Here is a 19,063-nt window from a genome sequence, read left to right as displayed (position 1 = left end):
GAGAAAAGCTCTATATAGAGAATAAAAGGCTCCTTCAATTATGTCAAGTTCAGCCGTCTAGTCTAATCAGTACGCATTGACATCAATGTTTCCCTAGAAAGTTGATAAGAAGCTCAGATATCTTTTCTGGTTGATCCTCAGGAGAGAAATGGCCAGCATCCTCCACAATCATCAGTTTTGACCCAGGAATAGCATCGTGAAGCTTGTGGGCCCAATCAACCACCTGCCATGCATCATCGGCACCCCAGATCAACTGCACAGGTAGTTTCTCGAGTTCACCGAGACGGGGCGCCACTTCTAACGTGTGCTTCGGATCATAGTGTCGAACTTGATGCTCAAACAGACTAGGTTGTCCAATGGGTCCCGAGATATAGTCCAGATATGTATTGAGACTTGACTTCTCAAGCTTGTCTGGATTCTTGACGGCGGACAACAGCCATTCTCTGAAGTGAGCTCGGTGTTGGTCGCTGTCTGTCTTGTTCAGGGCTTCAAGGCCATTCTGCATTTGCTGTTTGGTCCGCTTCGAAGGGTAGCTATCGAAGCTTACGACGTCGATAAGAGTCAGAGATAAAACGCTCTCCGGCGAGAATACAGAGAAGCGCTGTGCGATACCGCCCCCAATATCGTGGGCAATGATATGAGTCTTCTCCAAACCCCAAAGCTCCAAAAGGCCCTCTAAAATTGCGACTTGACCTGTCATTGAAGTGTCGACGGCTGAGTCCCATGGGCGTTCTGAAAGGCCGAAGCCAAGAAGGTCAAAGACGTGGACCTTGTAGCCACCATCGACAAGCTTTGGAACAATGTTGCGCCAAATGAGGGATGAGGACGGTGTTCCGTGGATAAGGACGACTGGGTTTCCAGTGCCGTAAACGCCATAAGCGACACGGCTTCCCTTGACCAGGGCGTTCTCTGTGACGATTGGTTTCACCATTGTCGTTGCTTGAATTTGTATGCTTTGAAGAGCGATCCAAACCCCTCTCTTGGGTACTTATGGAAATACATTAATAATGCGGAATATGTCGTCCGAAGGGCGCAACTGGAGACAGATGACAGCTGTGATGGAGCCGGCACACCGGCAACCCTTCCAGACAGGCATCATAGGTAAACAACAAACAGCAAAGCTCGAGCACTCATTCTTCATCTGATGATAATCCTGCGTCTCGTTCAATAAAGCGTGCTTTGACTCCTATCAGCATTGACAAGAAATACGAGCGATTCTTGTCTTCGGGAGGCAAGTCAACGTCGATTTTAAACTCCTTCACCAAAGCGGGAACGACTTTGAAGACTACCAGCTCTGCTAAATGTCGTCCCGGACATGATCTGGAGCCGCCGCCCCAGCTGAGATTGACGTGTTCCATTGCACGTGCTGCGTCGGGATCTGCAGTCAACCAACGGGCTGGGTTGAACATATCCGAATCCGAACCAAAGATATCTGGATTCCGATGTAGAGCTACCGGGTTACAGCCCACAGTTGTGTTTGGTAGGAAATAGTAGCCATGAAGATGAAGGCCTTCTGAAGGAACCTTCCGCGGCAATGACATGCTGATGACGGGATACAGCCGCTTGGCTTCCTTGATGAGTGATTGCGTCTCTGGCAAGCGTGTTGCAGTGGAGTATTCGGCGGGATTACTTGTCCCAAGGACCTCAAGAGATACTTGTGCTTGAACATCATCGTTCGAGCCTAGTAGCGCAAGGATCGAGGTAAGTGTTGATGCCATGGTCTCATGCCCAGCACCGAAGTTGGTCACAGCCATCTTGCGAAGGTAAAGTTCTGTAAAGTTAGGCTTAGTTCTATGCAGCTGGATCAGATCCGCTAGGAGATCTTTGCGACCATCTTTATTGAGCTTGGATTTCGTGGCTGCGTTAACACGTCTTGAGACTCTTTTGCCTACATCCTGCGCTAATCAGCACCGCAACATTTTACGATATCGGCGAGGTTATCTCACCGGAAAGAATGGCCGGAAGTCCTTTGGCGGTTGGAAGTTTACGCCCCAAATCGTACTGAAGAGTCGCCCGATTGACTTGTGCAAGAACTCCAACTTAGCGGCCATCGGGAATAAACCAAAGACACTTTTTCGTCTCCAGCCATGGTATGCGTGAGCACCAGAACCATTATCAGTGCCATTCTTTAGCATTCCTGGCGACCAGGATAGCACGACCGCACCAAGGCATTCGACGGCGATGATGTGCATCCACTCGTTGAGTTCAATCTGAGCACCGTTCAATGTCTTTAGCTTGGTGATAGAGCGTGCAAGAACCTCATCAATTGCAGCTTCATACTGAAGGAGATTGGAAGTTTGGTACACAGGCCCAATGAGTCGGCGCTGAAGACGGTAGCGTCTCACATCTCGCTCTGATAGAAGATCGAGAGTATCTTGGAATTCGGGGTTGAGATGCCAATCAATGTGAGGTTTGCTCAAGGCAGTTGCCACTATACATGTCAGTTCCGGCTTTGCTATTTTATGTGAATAGTTTGGTCATACAGTAAAAGTCAGACTTTTCATAACCACTTCCACTACCTGGTAAAACTGTCAGTTGACAGTTGTGTATGAGGTGTTCTTGAGACACGAACTGTAAATGGCATGAAAAGCCTCTTTGCTATTAAACCATACTTCATTAGGACCAACACGCACAACAGGTCCATATTTTCTATGAAGTGTCTTCCCAAGATATGCCATACGCCCCATTCGAGCATTATATGCATGCCAGAAGCTTGAAATCGCCGCCAGTCTTGGTCCAGGAATACGGGCCAGAGGATGGAAGGATACCCTGTAGATGGCGATAGTGATCGCCAAGATGAACAACGAGAAAAATATTCGCGAGAGGGCCTGGGCTACCAAACTGCCCAGCGATTGGATCCCGGTGGAAAAATAAGAGAAAGGCATTATGTTAAGGCCGAATCATCACAACGGGCGAGACTGGCAAGATCTGGTGTGACACCATTCAGTTGAAGGTCAAATTTTCCAGGTGTAAAAAGACAAACGTCAAAGAGGTGATCCCCACATTCTGAGTAGTAATAGCCTCGACAGTCTCATTACCAACAAACCATTTGACCCTTAAAATTAAAATTAATTATTCTATTACAATTTGCCTCGTGTTGCTAACCATTCTGATCGAGGCTCTACCTTATATTGTATCAGATCCCTGCATTGGGTGCTTGTTGCTTATTACCTAGTAAGTAAACTCTATTCGACTTCACTCTTGGGCTTCCTTGGCCTTTTGTTTCTTCTCTTCTTTCACTCTCAACTCCTCGCGCCATTTAACCCCACGAACCATGACAGTAATCAAAATAGGACACCCAAGGACATAGAGTCCTCCAACGAGAGTGAAAGCCCAGCCAGTACCCATAGCATCAATCATGGGCACAATTGCTGCGCTGGCTCCCGCGCCAACCAAACATCGCGTCAAGTTATTGGCTGCGCTCGCCGTGCCAGCCTTCCTGGGATGGATATCAATCAGCAGCGAATTGACTGTATTGTTGAAACCAACGACTCCTACGCCCAAGATTCCACTCAGCACACACGGGACAGCAATATGAGCCCGGGCGTGAACGGCCCATCCCCAACAGACGAGCGTAGCAGCCGCGAGCATTAAGAGAGGAAAGCCGATTTCCAGACGAGCACGCTCAATAGGAAAGCCGGATAGATCTAGTTGCTTACTTCGCTCGTATGGTATGCCCTGCTTCTCGCAATGTCGCTTGAAGTTGCGATTTGTAAAAGTACCCACGATGAACGCTGCAATGACTGATCCAGCTGCCATAGGGAGGAATGTCAGTCCGATCTCAAGTTCGTTGTAGCCATATATCTCCTTGAATAGGGTGGGCATGGCGGTGGCTATGCAGTAGAAGCCTGCGAAGCAGATACTGCTGAAGCCGAGAAGGAAACCGGTTTCCTTCTCAAACAACATCAAAATCGAGTCGAGGACATTGGGAAATTTGAATTTGAACTTCTTGACGGTCGAAGCTCGTGAGCCTTGCCGACTCAATCCGTTCTTCTCCGACCCAGACCGCTTCCGTCGGGATACAAGAATCTGCCATACTGAACGGTACACCAAAGGCGCTTTGATAGAGCCATCTCCGACGATCTCGCGGCATGTTTCTGGGTAGAACAAAGCGAGAAGAACGATGGTTACACCGGCGAATATGGCGAGAAACCAGAAAATTGACCTCCAACCTAGAAATTCGGCAAGCACGCCACCTATAATTGGACCTAGCGATGGACCCAGCACAGATGGAACAGCTGTCAGACCGATGTACTGACCTCTCTCGGCTGAGGTGACAACATCAGCCACAACAGCGAAGCATAGCGCAACAGTGCTAGCAGAGCCAGCGGATTGAAGACATCGAAGACCCAACAGAGCACCATAGCTAGGAGCCAGGGCGAGACCAATGTTGGCTGCTATGTAAATGGTAAAGCATACCAGGTACGCAGGTCTTCTTCCACCACTGTCAGCTAGTGAGCCAATGAACATGGGTGTTATACCCTGGAAGATCATGTAAGTCGTGACAGTAAGGTTGATCTGGGATGTGGTCACGCCCAAGTCTTTGGCTATAGCTGGTAGGGCAGGGAAGTATATCTGGGCTGTCATTGGTGAAAAGAGGGCCGTTGAAGCAGCAGCCAGAACAATGAGACGCTTCTGCCATAATGAGAAGCTTGAGTAAGGAGCATCTGGGATTTCAATTTCCGTATTGGATTGTTTTTCGGGATCTTGGTTTGATACGCGAGTGTGAGTACTCTCGCTATCGCCAATATGGTCGTCGTCTTGCTTCGGTACACTCATCTTCCAATAACTCTTGAAGTTTTACTGAAGAGACAAAACAATCTCATTTTGGTCATTGAAAGAACGAAGAATCAATGAGATCAACATGAAATAAATAACTATCTGAGAAGCAGGGTAAAATGCTAGAATTCGATTCTGTTTGGATCGCAAGTGCTAGAATCCACATCTTTCGGTGCCGACTCGGCACCAGGCGTTGAGGGTGTGCTCTGCAGCAAATCAACCACCACTTTGTAGTATAAGTTGCCTTACGATTGGTCGAAGAAATCGATCTGGAGACTCACTAGTGGAGATTGACGATATTATTTCCGGTATAAGCTGTGTCAGTTGGCGGCTGGTTATAAGACGGCACTCTTCTCCGACTACGGGATGACTCAACTTGTTGGATAAGTATCGGAGCTGGAGTTCTTTTAGAAGTTTGAACTGTTGAGCAAAAGTATAAACACAGGGTGTTAATGCTAGAAATCCCAGACTGTTGGGCAAGCTTCAAGTCATGCATGGTCTTCACCTTGCTGGGTCGACGCAGGCGGTGTAACAAGCTGATCGAACCACTATTTTACCTTTATACCAAGCCAATTCTTCAGCCCGATAATAGTTTCTATGCATCTTGATGATGTTTCAACCAACGTGACCTGGTACTGCATTGGAGTTAGGAACGAGTGAGGCACACCGTACCTAACCTAGGTCTAAGTTCTGAGCGTGACCATTGCAATAATCTCGAGGCTTTCAGTATTTCACGAAGCGCCACGAGTATGTTACCTACGACTTCATGCCCATTCGAAGACGTAAGATTCTTTGAGCTTACACAATCTAGGAAAGCTGAGATATTGGTGGTCTGAACCTCTCCAGTGGAGGCAAGTCTTCTAACTACTATCCTGGATAGCACAAGATGTAGGTAAGTGTAGTAAAATTTAGGAAAATTGAGGATAGATTTAGAGGACCTTTGGACTATAGTGTCGTCTTTGACACCTTGATCTACTGTTGGAAGTTTTCTTGCTCCCTGATGCCTCATTCTTGACGATCGCAGGGCTCCACTTTGAAAAGCCAGATGGTGTTGTGAGATACATTAATGAATCAGATACGGCATGATTTTCAGAACCCTGGCGGATCTGTGAGATCAATCGATACAGGGAAAAGGGAGTCTTTCATAGGATGCAGAAATTTGAGGTCTTCAGGTTTGTAGGTGAAGCTTCATGATGATGCTGAGGCATATCGTCAATTATTGTTAGTAATTGCCCGCGGGAAACTATCGGCGCTAGAACTTGAGCCCGCCGCGGAAACGATCTTGACTATCTATCTATACTCAAATTGTAAGGTCGCCATCACCGTAAATACCGCTCATCAGTGAAATAATACCTCAGGTCCGTGATTCAGCTGAAGCAGAAGAAGTATAAAGTCGAGCAGAAGCTTCTCAGTGCGCTCGATATCGCTCCCCGCATTAATTCGATTTGCCCCACGTTGAACACTTTGATGATACAGCCAAAGCAACTCAGACAGCTCTTCAAGATGGACTATTCACTGGAGAATCATAAAGATTACATCGGAAAGCACGTCTCAGAGCTTCCTACACCATCGCTGGTTGTCAATCTGCCTGTTCTCAAGACGAATGTCGAGACGTTACATCGCGATGTTGAGAAGCTCGGCATTGGCTTCAGACCTCATGTCAAGACATTGAAGGTATGTTGCGCCTATGCAATTCGCGATAGATTATGAACTAACTCGATGTTCTACAGTCTCTTGAGGTGACACGGTTAATGATGGCGGATGGGAAATACAGAGGAATCATTGCCTCCACCATCCCTGAGATCAAAGGTGCTTTACCCCTGGTGAAAGAGGGCATCTTGGAAGAGGTGAGTTTCACCGAAGATTTATGGAGATGAGAAGTACTGAATATTCCGCAGTGTCTGTATGGTCTACCTGTCTATCCTGGTATCCTGCCCAGGTTGATTGAGTTGCGAAAATCGCTACGTATCATGCTCATGGTCGACAATGAGCAACAGGTCGAGTTCCTCGAAGAGTCGGCTTCAAGCAAGCAGCCCTGGGATGTCTTTATCAAGCTCGATGTTGGATCGCGCCGAGCAGGCGTTGAAGCCAACAGTGCTGCACTGAACCGCTTGGTAGAACACGCGCAGAAGTCGTCTGCTATTAGTATCTACGGATTCTACTGTCACGCGGGTCATTCGTATGGAGGTCGATCGCGAGACGAGGCCGAGAAGACGCTCAACATAGAGGTGTCGAGTGTCTTAGCCGCAGCTAAGCTTCTACCCTCTGATCGCCAGCTTGTCATCTCCGTCGGCAGCACACCAACAGCGCATGTCGTCGAAAGCCTCAAGGCATCAATGCCAGAGAACATCAAGCTCGAGCTTCATGCAGGCAACTTCCCTTGCAACGATCTCCAGCAAGTGTCAACTGGTCTTGTGACAGAGACACAACAATCCGTGTCGGTAGCTGCTGAAGTATGTAGTGTGTACCCGCAGAGGAACGAAGCGCTCGTCAACGCAGGTGTAATCGCGCTGTCGCGTGAGGCCAGCGCCTTTAGCGGATTCGGCCGAGTGGTGGGCAGTCCGGCGTGGGGTGTGGTCCGATTGTCGCAGGAGCATGGGATCCTGGGGACGAGCGAGGGACGAAAGGTCGATGAGGACTTCAAGGTTGGACAAAAGGTTCAGCTGTGGTGCAATCACGCTTGTATAGCTGCTGCTGCGTTTTACGTGTATTATGTTGTCGATGAGCAGAGCATTGTGAGGGACACATGGATTCCTTGGAAGGGGTGGTAGGGAATAAGCAAGTAATCAATTAATCGACTGTCACTGAAACTTGATCAGCATCAACAAAGAATTGGCTCTTCTGATTCGCTCCCCCAGGTCCTGTTCCTGACTCCAATTTCTCCCGAGCCAAGGGAAATCCTGCTTCCTTGTTGAAGGAGAGCGTCTAAGTGGGTCTCGAGCCGCATACGTCATCGGCGAATTGCGGAAGCTCAGGTTCAAAAGGTGCGGGCTTCATGATCTGCGTCACATGAAGAGCCATCTTCTCTCCTCCATCTTTTCCTCGGTCACGATACTCTTGGTTTCTCTCGATCAAATTTACCCCTTGCGACAAATACAACAGGATAACACATCCCCAGCAACTCGAGTCTACTCTCTTATTCCCCTCTCTACCCCGCCTTACCATCAGTAAGTATACACGTCACTGTAGCGTATTTGTGCCCAACATCAGATCACTGACTCTATCACAGTGTCTTACGCCGACGTTGCTGCCAGTGGCCCCAAGCAGAGCCCTGAGGAGGTGAGTTGCTTTACATACAACATCATGTCTCTGCGACCACTCTTGCTAACCCCTCCAGGCTGCTGCCCCTCAACCTCCTCAGGTCATCACTGACGAGTCCGCCTCCACCGCCTCTTTGGTCGATGTTGATATGCCTAGCGTGCACACTGTCCCCAACGACTTCCTTGAGCAGGAGATCAAGACAGAGACCCAGGCTGCTCGCATAGAGCGAGAAGAGGAGGCTCGCGAGGAGAAGCGAAAGCGTGACGAGGCTGCTGCTAAGGCCAAGCGCGCCGACAACTGGCTCATCCAACAATTCTCTCGCCTGTCGGATGGAAGTGCTACTGGTCTTGTCATTGCCAACTTTGCTACCGTTGTCGGTCTTGGCGCATACCTTGGCTACAAGGGCTGGGGTCTCTACGAGAAGGGCAAGCTTGACTGGAAGGCCGTCACTCTCGGTGCTGGTATCCTCGCTGGCGTGACAGCTGCCGAGGGTGCTGTTGGACGATATCTGTACAAGGGCAAGAAGGGCGGCTCCTAGGGGTCGAGCGGCGATGATACCCTACAACGACGCCAAATGCCGATGTACCTCACGCTCTTCGAATACGTCTTCTTGAGGCCTTAAGCATCTAAACAAGCAAATCCTTGCCTTGTAATTGTTGAACGCTGAAAGGAACGAACGTTGTTCATGGATGATATGATATAGTTTTTTGTTTTACTGCATTTTCACTTTGTTTCATAATTCTCTACTCTGGCTGATACCAGGCTACTACTCATCTCTTACGTTTGGAGGCATAAGAATTGATACCTATATTCAACAATCCTATTCTCGAATCAAACTTCGCAGAAGTTGTTCGGAGATACAAAATACCAAAACATTGAGATGTGATCGTGTCTATTAATTTCGTGGCTTCTGTCCCTTCTCATCATACAGCATTGGTACAGATGGACAACCTCGTCCATTATCAAGATCCTAAATATTTTACAAAATGTAGTTCTTCACCTTAACAGCGCCGATATTTTACACCTTCTACTGCTTCTTCTCAGCCTTCTTCTTAGCTTCCTTCTCCTGCTCAATAATCTTGATCTCAGCATTGGCAGCAGTAGCATCATGCGCCTGTGAAGGCTCAACGAAAACCTCCTTTACGGGGACCTCGGTCTTGTGCATATCCTGCCACAATTCTGGGTTGTGTGGCTTCTCTATGGGGGTAGCGACATCCTGAACATTTCGGGATCTGTTAACGAGGGTTTCCTTCTCGGCTTCATTGGAAGTCGCTCGGGGAGTGGCTTGTTGATCGGGCTTAGCTGCGGCAGAGGAATCTTCGGGGAGGGACTTGAAGTCGGTAGCGGGGGCCTTGTCGGTAGCAGGAGCCTTGCGAGCGTCGGGGGCGGGCTGCTCATCGCCAAAATCGGGAGTGGGAGCACCCTCCTCGTCATCGGCGAGCTCAGCGCCGTAGATTTCTGGGTATTTCTTAAAGCACTCTTGCATGCCCCTGTTCCTGAATTAGCAAGCTATGAACCAAGACCATTGTTCGATATGACGTACTGGAACTTCTCGATACAGTCCATACCCTTGGGCTCCTCGGTCGAGTACACAAAGCAGCTGAACGCAGTCTTGAACTCCTCGCCGCAGGGGCCGTGGGCCATACCACCCAAGCAAGGGCAGTCCCAGTTGATCTCTCCAGTCTCGGGGTTGAAAGCGCCTTGCTGGTCGGCCTCCTCTTCTAAGGCAGCAGGCGATCCATCGGCGGCAGCGGCTTGAGTATTGGACTGTTGAGGCTCGGAGGGTTTTGATGACTCGGCGGGCTTCTCGCTCTTGGCCCTGATCTGTTTGCGCTTCTCCTCGAGGACGGAGTCAACGGTGGGGAGGTCATCATCGGAGAAGGCAGCGGGTGCGGGAACCGTTTTTGCTGTTCTATATTAGTCGCATAATCTCGAAGTCTGAGCATCAATTGCAACGCACAGATAGCCTCATCAGCAAAGATGGGACTTGTGTTATAGTAATAGACAGCACCGAAAGCCAGACCCAATCGTGCTACAGAGCTCTTCCATGATCGGGACTTGTCGGCGGGAGTAGCTGTCGAGTTAAATCGTCGAGGGGCTGCGCGGATCGTGTTCGAGCGCAAGCTGGCAATTACAGGCCTCGAGGCCGATCGCATAGTGGTACGATACATTTTGAATTACAGAAGTTAACAAAGAAACGAAGGTCAATGCAAGAAATCAAGAATACAAGAGGAATTGGTCAGCAATGGTGGAGCATCGAAATCTTAGAGTATGATGCTTGGAAATACTTGGCCCTGGTCTCCGAGATGCCGGCAGGTTGCGTGAAAAAAGTGTACCCGTGATTTAACCGTCCGTGCTCTTTATCTGATAACAGCCTTATCGCACCATGACGTTCCCCCACCATTGGCTTCTACCCATTGGATCCAGGGACTGCGCATTCATTCCTGATCATATGAGCTGCTTCTATACCCTCATAGGGCTTGACGTGCAGACTGCGTCTAGATCTCTTTTTGACTTTCGACCTAGATTGTGGCTGTTACAGTAGACCAAAGTTTGTTTTGTCAAACGCGTTGGTTCAAGTGATCAGCAGAAGACAAAGGAAAGAAAGGGAGTAAGCTGTCGCACAGGAATCGAGGGGAAGTTTCTCGAGCTAGACATTGTCTCGCCATTTCTCAGGGAGAGGAAAAAGCAAAATCATTCTTGACCTAACAACTTGCAAATATCACGCAAGGGACACGACGATTTAGATCGCATCCACTTCATCTTTTTCTACTTATTGCAAATCGCATACTAACTAAAGATATCCTCAATCATGGCGTCCAAATCTTTCGAATGGCGACCGGCAAAGCTGCTCCAGGACTATAACATAGGCCAGGACTTTGCGCTGCTCATTCTAAACCAGCCGTTGAAGAACGGCGTCAATTTGCGCAAGCTCTGGAAGAACTGTACGTAGCTTGACATGCTGCTCTTGCGGTCTCAGTGCCTAACGTCCATTTCACAGCTTCTGTGAGAGTAGCCGCAGATGGTGGAGCGAATCGTCTACACAAGCTGTCGTCTTTCCACGGCAAATATGTACGTTATGATACTGGTCGTGGACGGCAATGTTCGACATTTTGCTGATTCTACAGTCTAACCTTCAACTCATCATTGGCGACCTCGATTCTCTCACCCCACAAGTCCGCGATTTCTACTCATCGCAACCCTCCCCTGCGACCGTCATCCACGACGCTGACCAAGAGTCGACCGACTTCGCAAAGGCTATCAACTGGATTCGCAAAGAATACCCCGAAGGCATCGACATCGTCGCACTTGGGGGTATCGGGGGCCGTGTCGACCAGGGTCTTTCTCAGCTTCACCACCTGTACCTTTTCCAAAACGACCCCGATTATGCGACAGGTCGACTCTTTCTTCTCTCCGGCTCAAGTTTGACATTCCTGCTTAAGGCTGGCAGCCATCAGATCCAGGTCCGAGAGGAGGGAGAGGAAGATGTCTTCGGCAAGCACGTTGGTATCATCCCTCTCAAAGAGGCTGCCAACATTACGACAAAGGGTTTCGAGTGGGACGTCGAGAACTGGCATTCTGAGATCGGTGGCAAGCTGAGCACTAGCAATCATATCCTGCCCGAGTCACAAGTCGTGTCAGTGACGACGGACAAGGATGTACTGTTCACAGTAGCACTAAAAGAAGGTGACGGCGATGACGAGTAGCATAGTGCTTCAGACAAGAACATGTTGACTTGGCGTGGTATGATACAAGCAAAAGAACAACACAAGACACTCAAAGAGAAAAAAACTCCATGCGCCGCGCTGATGCCCCTAAGCGTACATTTCTGTGACATTCCTCTCCCAAATAACGACCCAATTCGGTTTCTTTTCTACCGCAAGAAATGGAGCACCAGCCAACAGAACAAGAAAAATATCACCACGCCCGCAAAGAAGATCCATTTGTCCTCCTTTGCCCGTCGCTCCACCATACGGATTGTATCACCGCTTACGCCAAGGGTGTTGGCGACGTTGTAGAGTCGCTTCTGGGTACTCTTGAGCATCTCGCGTTGCTGGCCCAGGTCACCCAGTACAGCCTGTCCACGCGCAATGTAGTCATCTAGCGCTTGGTTTGTGTTTGCGAAAAAGTTCTGCTCCCTAAACGCATGTGCCTCGCGCATCTCATCTGGTGAGCCTGTTGTCAAGGCGCTGGCTTGAGGTGGGTGTCGAGGCTGGAACGCAGAGTGCGTGTTTGTTGTTGTAGCGTTCGCATAAGGGTTCTCGGGTGTAGCATTATACGGTCTTCGACCAAGAAGTTCTGTGCGATTTGCTTGGTGTTGAGCATCATCACGAACTTTCTTCAGTGAGTCGACTTGCGTTCGAAAATCGGAGAGATCTTCGCGGAACCTCTTTACTCGCTCAAAACCTTCTTCTTGTTTCTTGGGAACAATCTCCTGACGGGCGAGGGATTGGTATTCATCGAGGGTCTTGGTGAAGGAAGCGATTGAGGCGGACACGTTGCCAATTTCGGAGGGAGATGCTTGAGGTTTGTTGTTGAGATTGGAGAGCTCTGCGCGGAGAGACTTGCTTTGCCGCAAGGCGGAGTTGTAGGCGATATTCTAAGTTTAGGAGTCAGCGGATGTATACTTGAATGTTAGTTCGATCTAGCTTACCATGGCGACGGATTTGAGCGAAGAAGCTTGAGGTTGTCGAGCAATGCAACGACAACTTTCATCATGATTTCTCGTTGTTCAGATACATGATAAGGCCAGATCTCGCGGAACGGATTAATGACACCCCGCCTCAGACATGTCCAAAGTTGCTTACCCTGCATCTTCTGGACACCTGAAGTAAGGGGGCAAGACTTTGACCAGAAAGTTTTCCGATGCCAATATTGTGTGGTTTTTATCTTTCCAATCTTGTGCGCTTCAATATCAACTATATCTAATAAACTCTATGCCCATAAGCTCTTGCTGTTCTGAGGTGGCAGGAATGCGTCGCCGTTCATTTAAAGTTAGCCACAACTTTTATCTCAAAATGCTACAGTTTTGCAAAGTTGAAGATTGAGTTTGGTATCATGACATAATGTTGACTGCTTTGCAGACATAGCAATATGGAAACAACAATGACTTTCCTCATCTCGATTATAAGCCTTATGTGTATGTTCTCTCGCCTAAGTTAAGCCTGGTGATAGTTCAATTCTCTCAGTCCAATTCGTTGGCCTCCCCATAGTGACAATCGCTTTTCTCTTGGCCAGGTCCATATTAATGGTGAAGAGTGTTGCTTTACCGTTCCCGGGTGAGAATTGATCGCGGTTGATTGCTGTTGGATACCCTTGCTCATCCCTGAAGAAGTCAAAGAATGAAGAATGGTCGATGGTTGAAGTCGCCAATCTCTCATCAAGAAGCTGGGCGATGCGCTTGATACGGTCTGTGGAATCTGGTATCCAGCCGGGTTCATCTACTCCGGGATGGTCAAGCAGTAGATGGTTCGTATGAATAAGTGTTCCGTTGCCGTCAAAGTTGATCTCTTTCATCCCTATGCTGGTGCATTCCAAGCCTATAGCCTCAGATGGATCTGACACGAGAATATGACCACTTCCAGCCGTGCCCATTTCATACAGCTTATCGGCTGCTTCGCGCGCCGAATGCGATTCCAAAGCTGTTCGTAGGGCGAGATGGATGGGAATTTTGGTGTTATCAACGCCCCGAGCTCGGATAGCGTTTAAACAGGTTCCTACACCAGAGGAGTTAATGCCAATCTTGCCAATTACACCCCCTTCAGTCACCATGGAGATATCGGGTATATCTGTTCCAGGCTGGGAGATATGACAGATGAAGAGATTAGGTGCCTGTTCAGGCTGCCAGTCCCAGTTCTGCGCAAGGAGAACCTCCCCGTTAGGCTGACGATATGCAGCACTCGTGCAGCCATCGGTCTGGATAGGTGCACTCGGGACTCGAGTATATAAGCCGAATGTGATCTCTGTTCGAACGTTGAGAGCGACGATATCAACTAGCTCGAAGCCAGCGCCGTCTGCTAAGCCTTGAAGCTCCTCGACATAGCGTGGAGATAGCTTCTGCAGAGGTTGGATGTATTGTTGAGCCTCTTGACGTACTGCTTCCCAGTTCATGGAGCATGATTCTTGGAACAGATCTTTGTAAAAGGCGATGGACCCTACAACTCTGTCTTTTGCAACTGTGCCATGTTGATGGCCGATCTGTATTTGAGCAGTAAGTTAGTCTTCCAGCTTGGATTACGACGTTCCTAGAATGAGGTTTCTTTACCTCATAGGGCGTGCCTGAGCAATGGACTTCTAGCATGATGAGTTGTTTACAGAGGGTGGATTGATAGTGTCGGAGTCAGAAGTGAGCCCGTTCCCTTACCCCAACGTGAGGATTATATACCTATCAATGCCGCGTTTCCAATCGAGAGTGGGGTTGGCTCAGGCAATACTACAGATGTCCTGGTGGTCCTTTGACGTATACAATCACTCTTTCTAGCACAGCATTGCACATGCAGTTGACGTGATCGTCGTGACTGTGTAAGGCTGATCTTTTGACATCTGTATAAGTGTACTCCCCTGGATGCACCGCAACGTAGTCGAATTCAGTGATTGCATACCAGAAGTCTGCTAGTAAACTAATTTCAAAGTCTTCGTACTATCATAGCATGGGTTCAACATCTGATGCCAGCTTCAGAGTTCGGAGGGTTATAGCCGGTTTGGCTCGGCCGAGTCTGCCGATAATAGGCACTTTGGGTGGACACCACAAAAGGGAATGATAGATCATGATTGGAGGTCTGATGAACCTCTTATTAATCCCCGGTATCCATCTCCGTTGAGTAGCTTCGGATGCGACCCGACTTCAAAAATAGTCAAACCTGAAAATCTCAGCATCAGCTGAGCTTCCTCCATTAGAATCATCGAAGTTTGAAGATATATAATAAAGATGGGAGACTTGCCGCATCTGAGTGATCATATCGGAAGCTTCAGCTTATCATCTATTCATCCGGCTGATCCAGCTTACACTCCGCTTCTCTATCGGCTCCGCGAAGAAACCTTCCAGAACCGAACAACTCAAGTCAGACATGGCTCATATCTCAGACGCTTTACTCGAGATACTTCTTTCAACATAGCTGAAGCTATCAAGGAAAACTCTGGGATTGATCTCAACAATTTCATGCGCCGATATGGATTGACTGGCTGCGTTGTTGTTCAGAATGGAGCCACAAAACTCGAAGAATACAGACACGGAAACTCTCAAGCATCTCGTAACGACGTTCAATCAGTCACAAAGTCTTTTGTTGCAACAGCTCTCGCCATTGCGCAGCAAGAAGGAAGACTATGCGTCAACGACCCAGTATCTCGCCATGTCGAAGAGCTGAGAGGAACTGCTTGGGCAGACGTGCCACTTCTTGCTCTATCAAGCATGTCTTCAGGGGTAGTTGAACAATCAGAAGAAGAGCGACCCGCGGATGTGCCCAACCCCATGTATGCCACTGAGCTTTATCCCCAAACTGATACTGAAGCTGTTATCAACTGGCTCAAGACCTCGAGGAAAGTGGCTGAGCCTTGGGAAGAGTTTCACTACTACAACCCGAACTATTACGTGCTGTCGACGGCGATCTCACGTGCAACTGGAGAGCCTCTGAATGAATACATCTCGCGCACGATATGGGATCCTGCTGGAATGCAATACGATGGGTACATACGAACAACAGGCGCAGGACACGTGGACGGTCACGGAGGTCTCTCGATAACTTTGACAGATATGGCACGCTTCGGGTGTTTTATTCTCGAAAGTTTCAGAGACGGAGGGAAAGGCCCCAATGTGCCACCTGGTTGGTTCCAAGACATTTCTGATGCCAAGAACAGTGTCGGGGCCAGGGCTCTTCAACCGGATAACTTTGTCTCCAACTTTGGCTACGAAAGTGGTTGGTGGACGACAGGCAGGGCGGATAAGGAGTATAAAATGGGAGACGATGGTGCTTTTGCGGCGATTGGTATGTACGGCCAGTCTATTTACATAGTTCCAAAGTTGGACGCTGTGATCGCTATTCAATCTGGGTACCCGGAGCATGAGTTGGACTTATTCACGAAAAACGCAGAGTTGGCGACTGCCATACTCAAGGCATTGAGAGACCAGTAATATGTTATCAGAGTTAGACACAGTTGAAGTTTATTCCATTGAACCGTTTCACACTCTGCCTTTAGTATGTCATCTGTCAGACATCATAAGGTTTACGTTCCACAACAGTAGCCTATCAGAGCTGAGCAGCTTGGTAAAATGTCGTGACCGTTTTATTTTTGGCTCAAGGTTGAGATCTGCGACGCCTCTTAGTAAGGGGTAACTTTCTCGCTCTACACCTCTCGTTGGCTCCCGATACCTATGCTGTTCGGAACCATCAAGATGCTTATGACTTGTTGTCTTTGCTAGACCACGAGATGATTCGATCGATTTTCTGAAGGGTTAAGATGTTCATGCCACAGTAAAAGGTTGAAGAGTGACTGTAAGAGGCTCCCTTTGAACGTCTGAGCAGAGCAATTCCGTCTTCATTTGCAATCTCTCAAGAAACTCCGAACCCAACTTCAAGTGTACTATAGACAATTTGTACAACTACCGCGCCTATTCTTTCTCTTTTTGCCCCTCCATTCTTTCATTTCCAAAACAAAGAGAAATGTCCGAACAACAACTTGAACTTGTATCTCCCAGTCTTCACCATTTCCCCGTCAATCAACATGCAGCTTAGCAAGCCTTGGTATAGCACCTGCTGCGTCCACTTCAATGCTTTTGAGGAGCACCGAGAGCAGTCAAAGTCAGAAGGACAGTAAGTTCCCTATCTTTCTCCTGCTTTATTAAATACGCTACCGTACTTGTAGTGTTTTCAAGATCCAAATTCGATATAGTAGCCCATCTATTCCTCGTTATGTCATGGAGAAAGCCTTGGAAAACTGGGATTGAGTCAAGGAATCATGGGATGAACCCTCAGATGAAAAGCCAGGGGATGAGTCTGAGCTCTATCAGATAGAGGCTCCAGAATTTCATGAAGAACTCTGTCTCTTTTACCGCCACACGAGTTCGACCTTCGACGAGAACATGGCTCACATGAAGATATGCCTCAGCTCCACCATCCCAACCCTGAAAAGCCATGGCATTGAGCCTATCACTGTCGCACGATACCTTAATCGATTTATATTCGGTTGCTACGAGAGTATATCCTGTGGCAAGCAACGTCGCACGCTGGAAGGGATTCAACATCACATGGCTTCCAAGAACCACTGTCATTTCCAGACGACATGCGAGATTACGAGATTCTATAAGAACGAAGAAAGTTACAACGCTCAAGAAAGTCGACAAAGTCAAGAAACTCAGCTCATACGATCAACTCACGCTTCCCATAACGACAAGACTATCATTCAGCGTCCCACGCTGCCAACACCTGCCGAAGTTCTATGGTGTGAGAGCACCGGAGATAGCCATCATATGTACGAAGAGAAGCAACAGGAATGTTGTATTTTCGGCAACTCGCAGGTAGCTGTCACTGAGATGGAAACTCCGGAAATGGGAGGGGACCATACCGAGGCGACTCAACAGCCATATAGAGCTTTCCACGAAGCGGTCCGAAAGGCGAGGGTTTGGTTGGGACTTTCTAACATCCAATTTGAGACAAGTGGACTGCAGCAAGAGTAACGAACTGCTGAATTTTATGGATTGTAGCATGGAGGAACTGGATGAAGCCTCATTGGACTCTGGGAAGAAGAGTTACAGAGCATAGACCGTGTCATTTGAGGCATATGTTGGATTGGAAAGAGTCTGGTATTGCGGTTTATTCGATCGTTCAGTTTCCGTGTTTAGATTGAACAGATATCTTGTGGTTTTCAGGAATGTACTGCATTGCTACATTTGTAAAACTGTTTTTTACCTTACGTATCACTATGGTGCTTCGATATCGGTCTTCTCGATTTTCTTATGATAGCGTCAAACGAAAACTTGCTCATTTTGCGGTCAAGTATAGTATGAAACCAAGGTCATTTTTATTGGCACATTGATTTATGAAGGACATAAATCAGCTAAAGAATAAAAGGAACAAAGCGAGCTGTTCTTGCATGCCAACTTTCCCATTCCTTTCCAAAAGCCCTCTTGAGCATCTTCTCCTCTTCAGAAACTCTGGTCCAGATTCCAAACATGACACCTGATATAGTGAAAGGAAGCAATCTTATAGCCCAGGAACAGAAGGTCTCATAGACATTCGGAGGAATCCAGCAGCTCAGAACACCATCCAGTCTACCAAGCAGCGCCACGTTGAATATCATGAGAATAGCAAGTCCAGTATAACTTGGGTGTTGGAGATATTGATAAATACCGGTAGTTTTCAATCGATCTGGCTCTTTCAGAGCAAATGTGAAGTTTTTGCCCAGTGATGCATACGGTACCAAACGCAGAGGAACACCGGCACAGAAAATCAGAGCTAAAGGAATTGTAGTTGCAGCAGACCATGTAATCAGGCCTGGATTGAGCCCATTTTCAATTCCATGATGAACAAGAGATGGAGGGATATTGGGGTAGCGCAAAGCTAGGCTAGCAGTGTGCAGCGATAGCAGCCCAAGAGGGGCCAGGACGACCTTTGTGGTGTGTTTGCTCGTCAAGAATAGCCATCGAACTGAGTCGCCTGTTGATGGTGCTGCATGTTCGCTGGGATTGGGAGGAGATAGAGCCAGATAGGTTCCATAAGTTGAACCTAGTATGGCTGCTGCTAGAGAAGCCTGAGACAAGGAGAGTTGAAGAGCCATTGTTATCTCAATGGAAGTCAGGACCAAACGAGAAAGCTGAGCTTGCACTTTTGCGATATATGAGGATAGAATAGGTTTCCTTCAGCCATGGGAGAGATGCAGTTCGATGATACATAAAGTAGACCGAGGTTCAGTCTAAAACATCGGGAAGCTAGCAGTTTCACGTGACACACGTTCAAATGACGAAAGGTATTTGATCTCGTTGAACTGGTTAGTAAATCCAATGCCGTTGACAGAAGCCCGCGAGAGAGTC

General features: G+C 48.1%; 8 protein-coding genes across 8 annotated transcripts; 3 read left to right on the top strand and 5 right to left on the bottom strand.

Annotated features, from left to right (window-relative positions):
• Nucleotides 1–31: 31 nt before the first annotated feature.
• On the bottom strand, nt 32–2,938 carry FOBCDRAFT_250713 (cytochrome P450). Its single transcript, XM_059610920.1, has 6 exons — nt 2,573–2,938; nt 2,484–2,519; nt 1,947–2,431; nt 1,210–1,895; nt 974–1,081; nt 32–887 (listed from the first exon to the last, which is right to left on the bottom strand). The coding sequence occupies exons 1-6, from the start codon at nt 2,883–2,885 to the stop codon at nt 83–85; spliced, it is 2,433 nt and encodes an 810-aa protein (XP_059467239.1). The 5' UTR covers nt 2,886–2,938; the 3' UTR covers nt 32–82.
• A 110-nt stretch (nt 2,939–3,048) lies between these two features.
• On the bottom strand, nt 3,049–4,864 carry FOBCDRAFT_224192 (major facilitator superfamily domain-containing protein). The gene has a single exon (XM_059609649.1). The coding sequence runs from the start codon at nt 4,777–4,779 to the stop codon at nt 3,196–3,198; it is 1,584 nt and encodes a 527-aa protein (XP_059467238.1). The 5' UTR covers nt 4,780–4,864; the 3' UTR covers nt 3,049–3,195.
• Nucleotides 4,865–6,282: 1,418 nt separating this feature from the next.
• Nucleotides 6,283–8,578, top strand: FOBCDRAFT_240244 (putative serine dehydratase domain-containing protein; the record flags this gene model as incomplete). The annotated part of the gene is made up of 6 exons (XM_031184788.2): nt 6,283–6,453; nt 6,510–6,626; nt 6,678–7,546; nt 7,882–7,946; nt 8,009–8,058; nt 8,117–8,578. The coding sequence occupies 6 exons, from the start codon at nt 6,283–6,285 to the stop codon at nt 8,576–8,578; spliced, it is 1,734 nt and encodes a 577-aa protein (XP_031040430.2).
• A 337-nt stretch (nt 8,579–8,915) lies between these two features.
• Nucleotides 8,916–10,329, bottom strand: FOBCDRAFT_319827 (uncharacterized protein). Its single transcript, XM_031184787.3, has 3 exons — nt 10,001–10,329; nt 9,584–9,947; nt 8,916–9,530 (listed from the first exon to the last, which is right to left on the bottom strand). Exons 1-3 carry the CDS (start codon nt 10,209–10,211, stop codon nt 9,068–9,070), a joined length of 1,038 nt encoding a protein of 345 aa, XP_031040429.2. The 5' UTR covers nt 10,212–10,329; the 3' UTR covers nt 8,916–9,067.
• A 523-nt stretch (nt 10,330–10,852) lies between these two features.
• On the top strand, nt 10,853–11,747 carry FOBCDRAFT_202018 (thiamine pyrophosphokinase; the record flags this gene model as incomplete). Its single annotated transcript, XM_059609018.1, has 3 exons — nt 10,853–10,985; nt 11,021–11,112; nt 11,169–11,747. The coding sequence occupies 3 exons, from the start codon at nt 10,853–10,855 to the stop codon at nt 11,745–11,747; spliced, it is 804 nt and encodes a 267-aa protein (XP_059464966.1).
• A 167-nt stretch (nt 11,748–11,914) lies between these two features.
• Nucleotides 11,915–14,341, bottom strand: FOBCDRAFT_274486 (acyl-coenzyme A:6-aminopenicillanic acid acyl-transferase-domain-containing protein; the record flags this gene model as incomplete). Its single annotated transcript, XM_059611489.1, has 4 exons — nt 11,915–12,640; nt 12,695–12,720; nt 13,311–14,238; nt 14,306–14,341. 4 exons carry the CDS (start codon nt 14,339–14,341, stop codon nt 11,915–11,917), a joined length of 1,716 nt encoding a protein of 571 aa, XP_059464965.1.
• Nucleotides 14,342–14,885: 544 nt separating this feature from the next.
• On the top strand, nt 14,886–17,922 carry FOBCDRAFT_161935 (beta-lactamase/transpeptidase-like protein). Its single transcript, XM_059608402.1, has 4 exons — nt 14,886–16,022; nt 16,733–16,847; nt 16,910–16,925; nt 16,988–17,922. Exons 1-4 carry the CDS (start codon nt 14,969–14,971, stop codon nt 17,708–17,710), a joined length of 1,908 nt encoding a protein of 635 aa, XP_059467237.1. The 5' UTR covers nt 14,886–14,968; the 3' UTR covers nt 17,711–17,922.
• A 102-nt stretch (nt 17,923–18,024) lies between these two features.
• On the bottom strand, nt 18,025–18,980 carry FOBCDRAFT_224182 (uncharacterized protein). Its single transcript, XM_031184780.3, has one exon. The coding sequence runs from the start codon at nt 18,808–18,810 to the stop codon at nt 18,091–18,093; it is 720 nt and encodes a 239-aa protein (XP_031040422.2). The 5' UTR covers nt 18,811–18,980; the 3' UTR covers nt 18,025–18,090.
• Between the last annotated feature and the right edge of the window lie 83 nt (nt 18,981–19,063).

The sequence above is a fragment of the Fusarium oxysporum genome, chromosome V (assembly GCF_013085055.1).
Source record: "Fusarium oxysporum Fo47 chromosome V, complete sequence".
NCBI lineage: Eukaryota > Fungi > Ascomycota > Sordariomycetes > Hypocreales > Nectriaceae > Fusarium > Fusarium oxysporum.
Note: the sequence above shows the minus strand (reverse complement) of the source record. Positions and strands in the feature narration are given on the sequence as shown.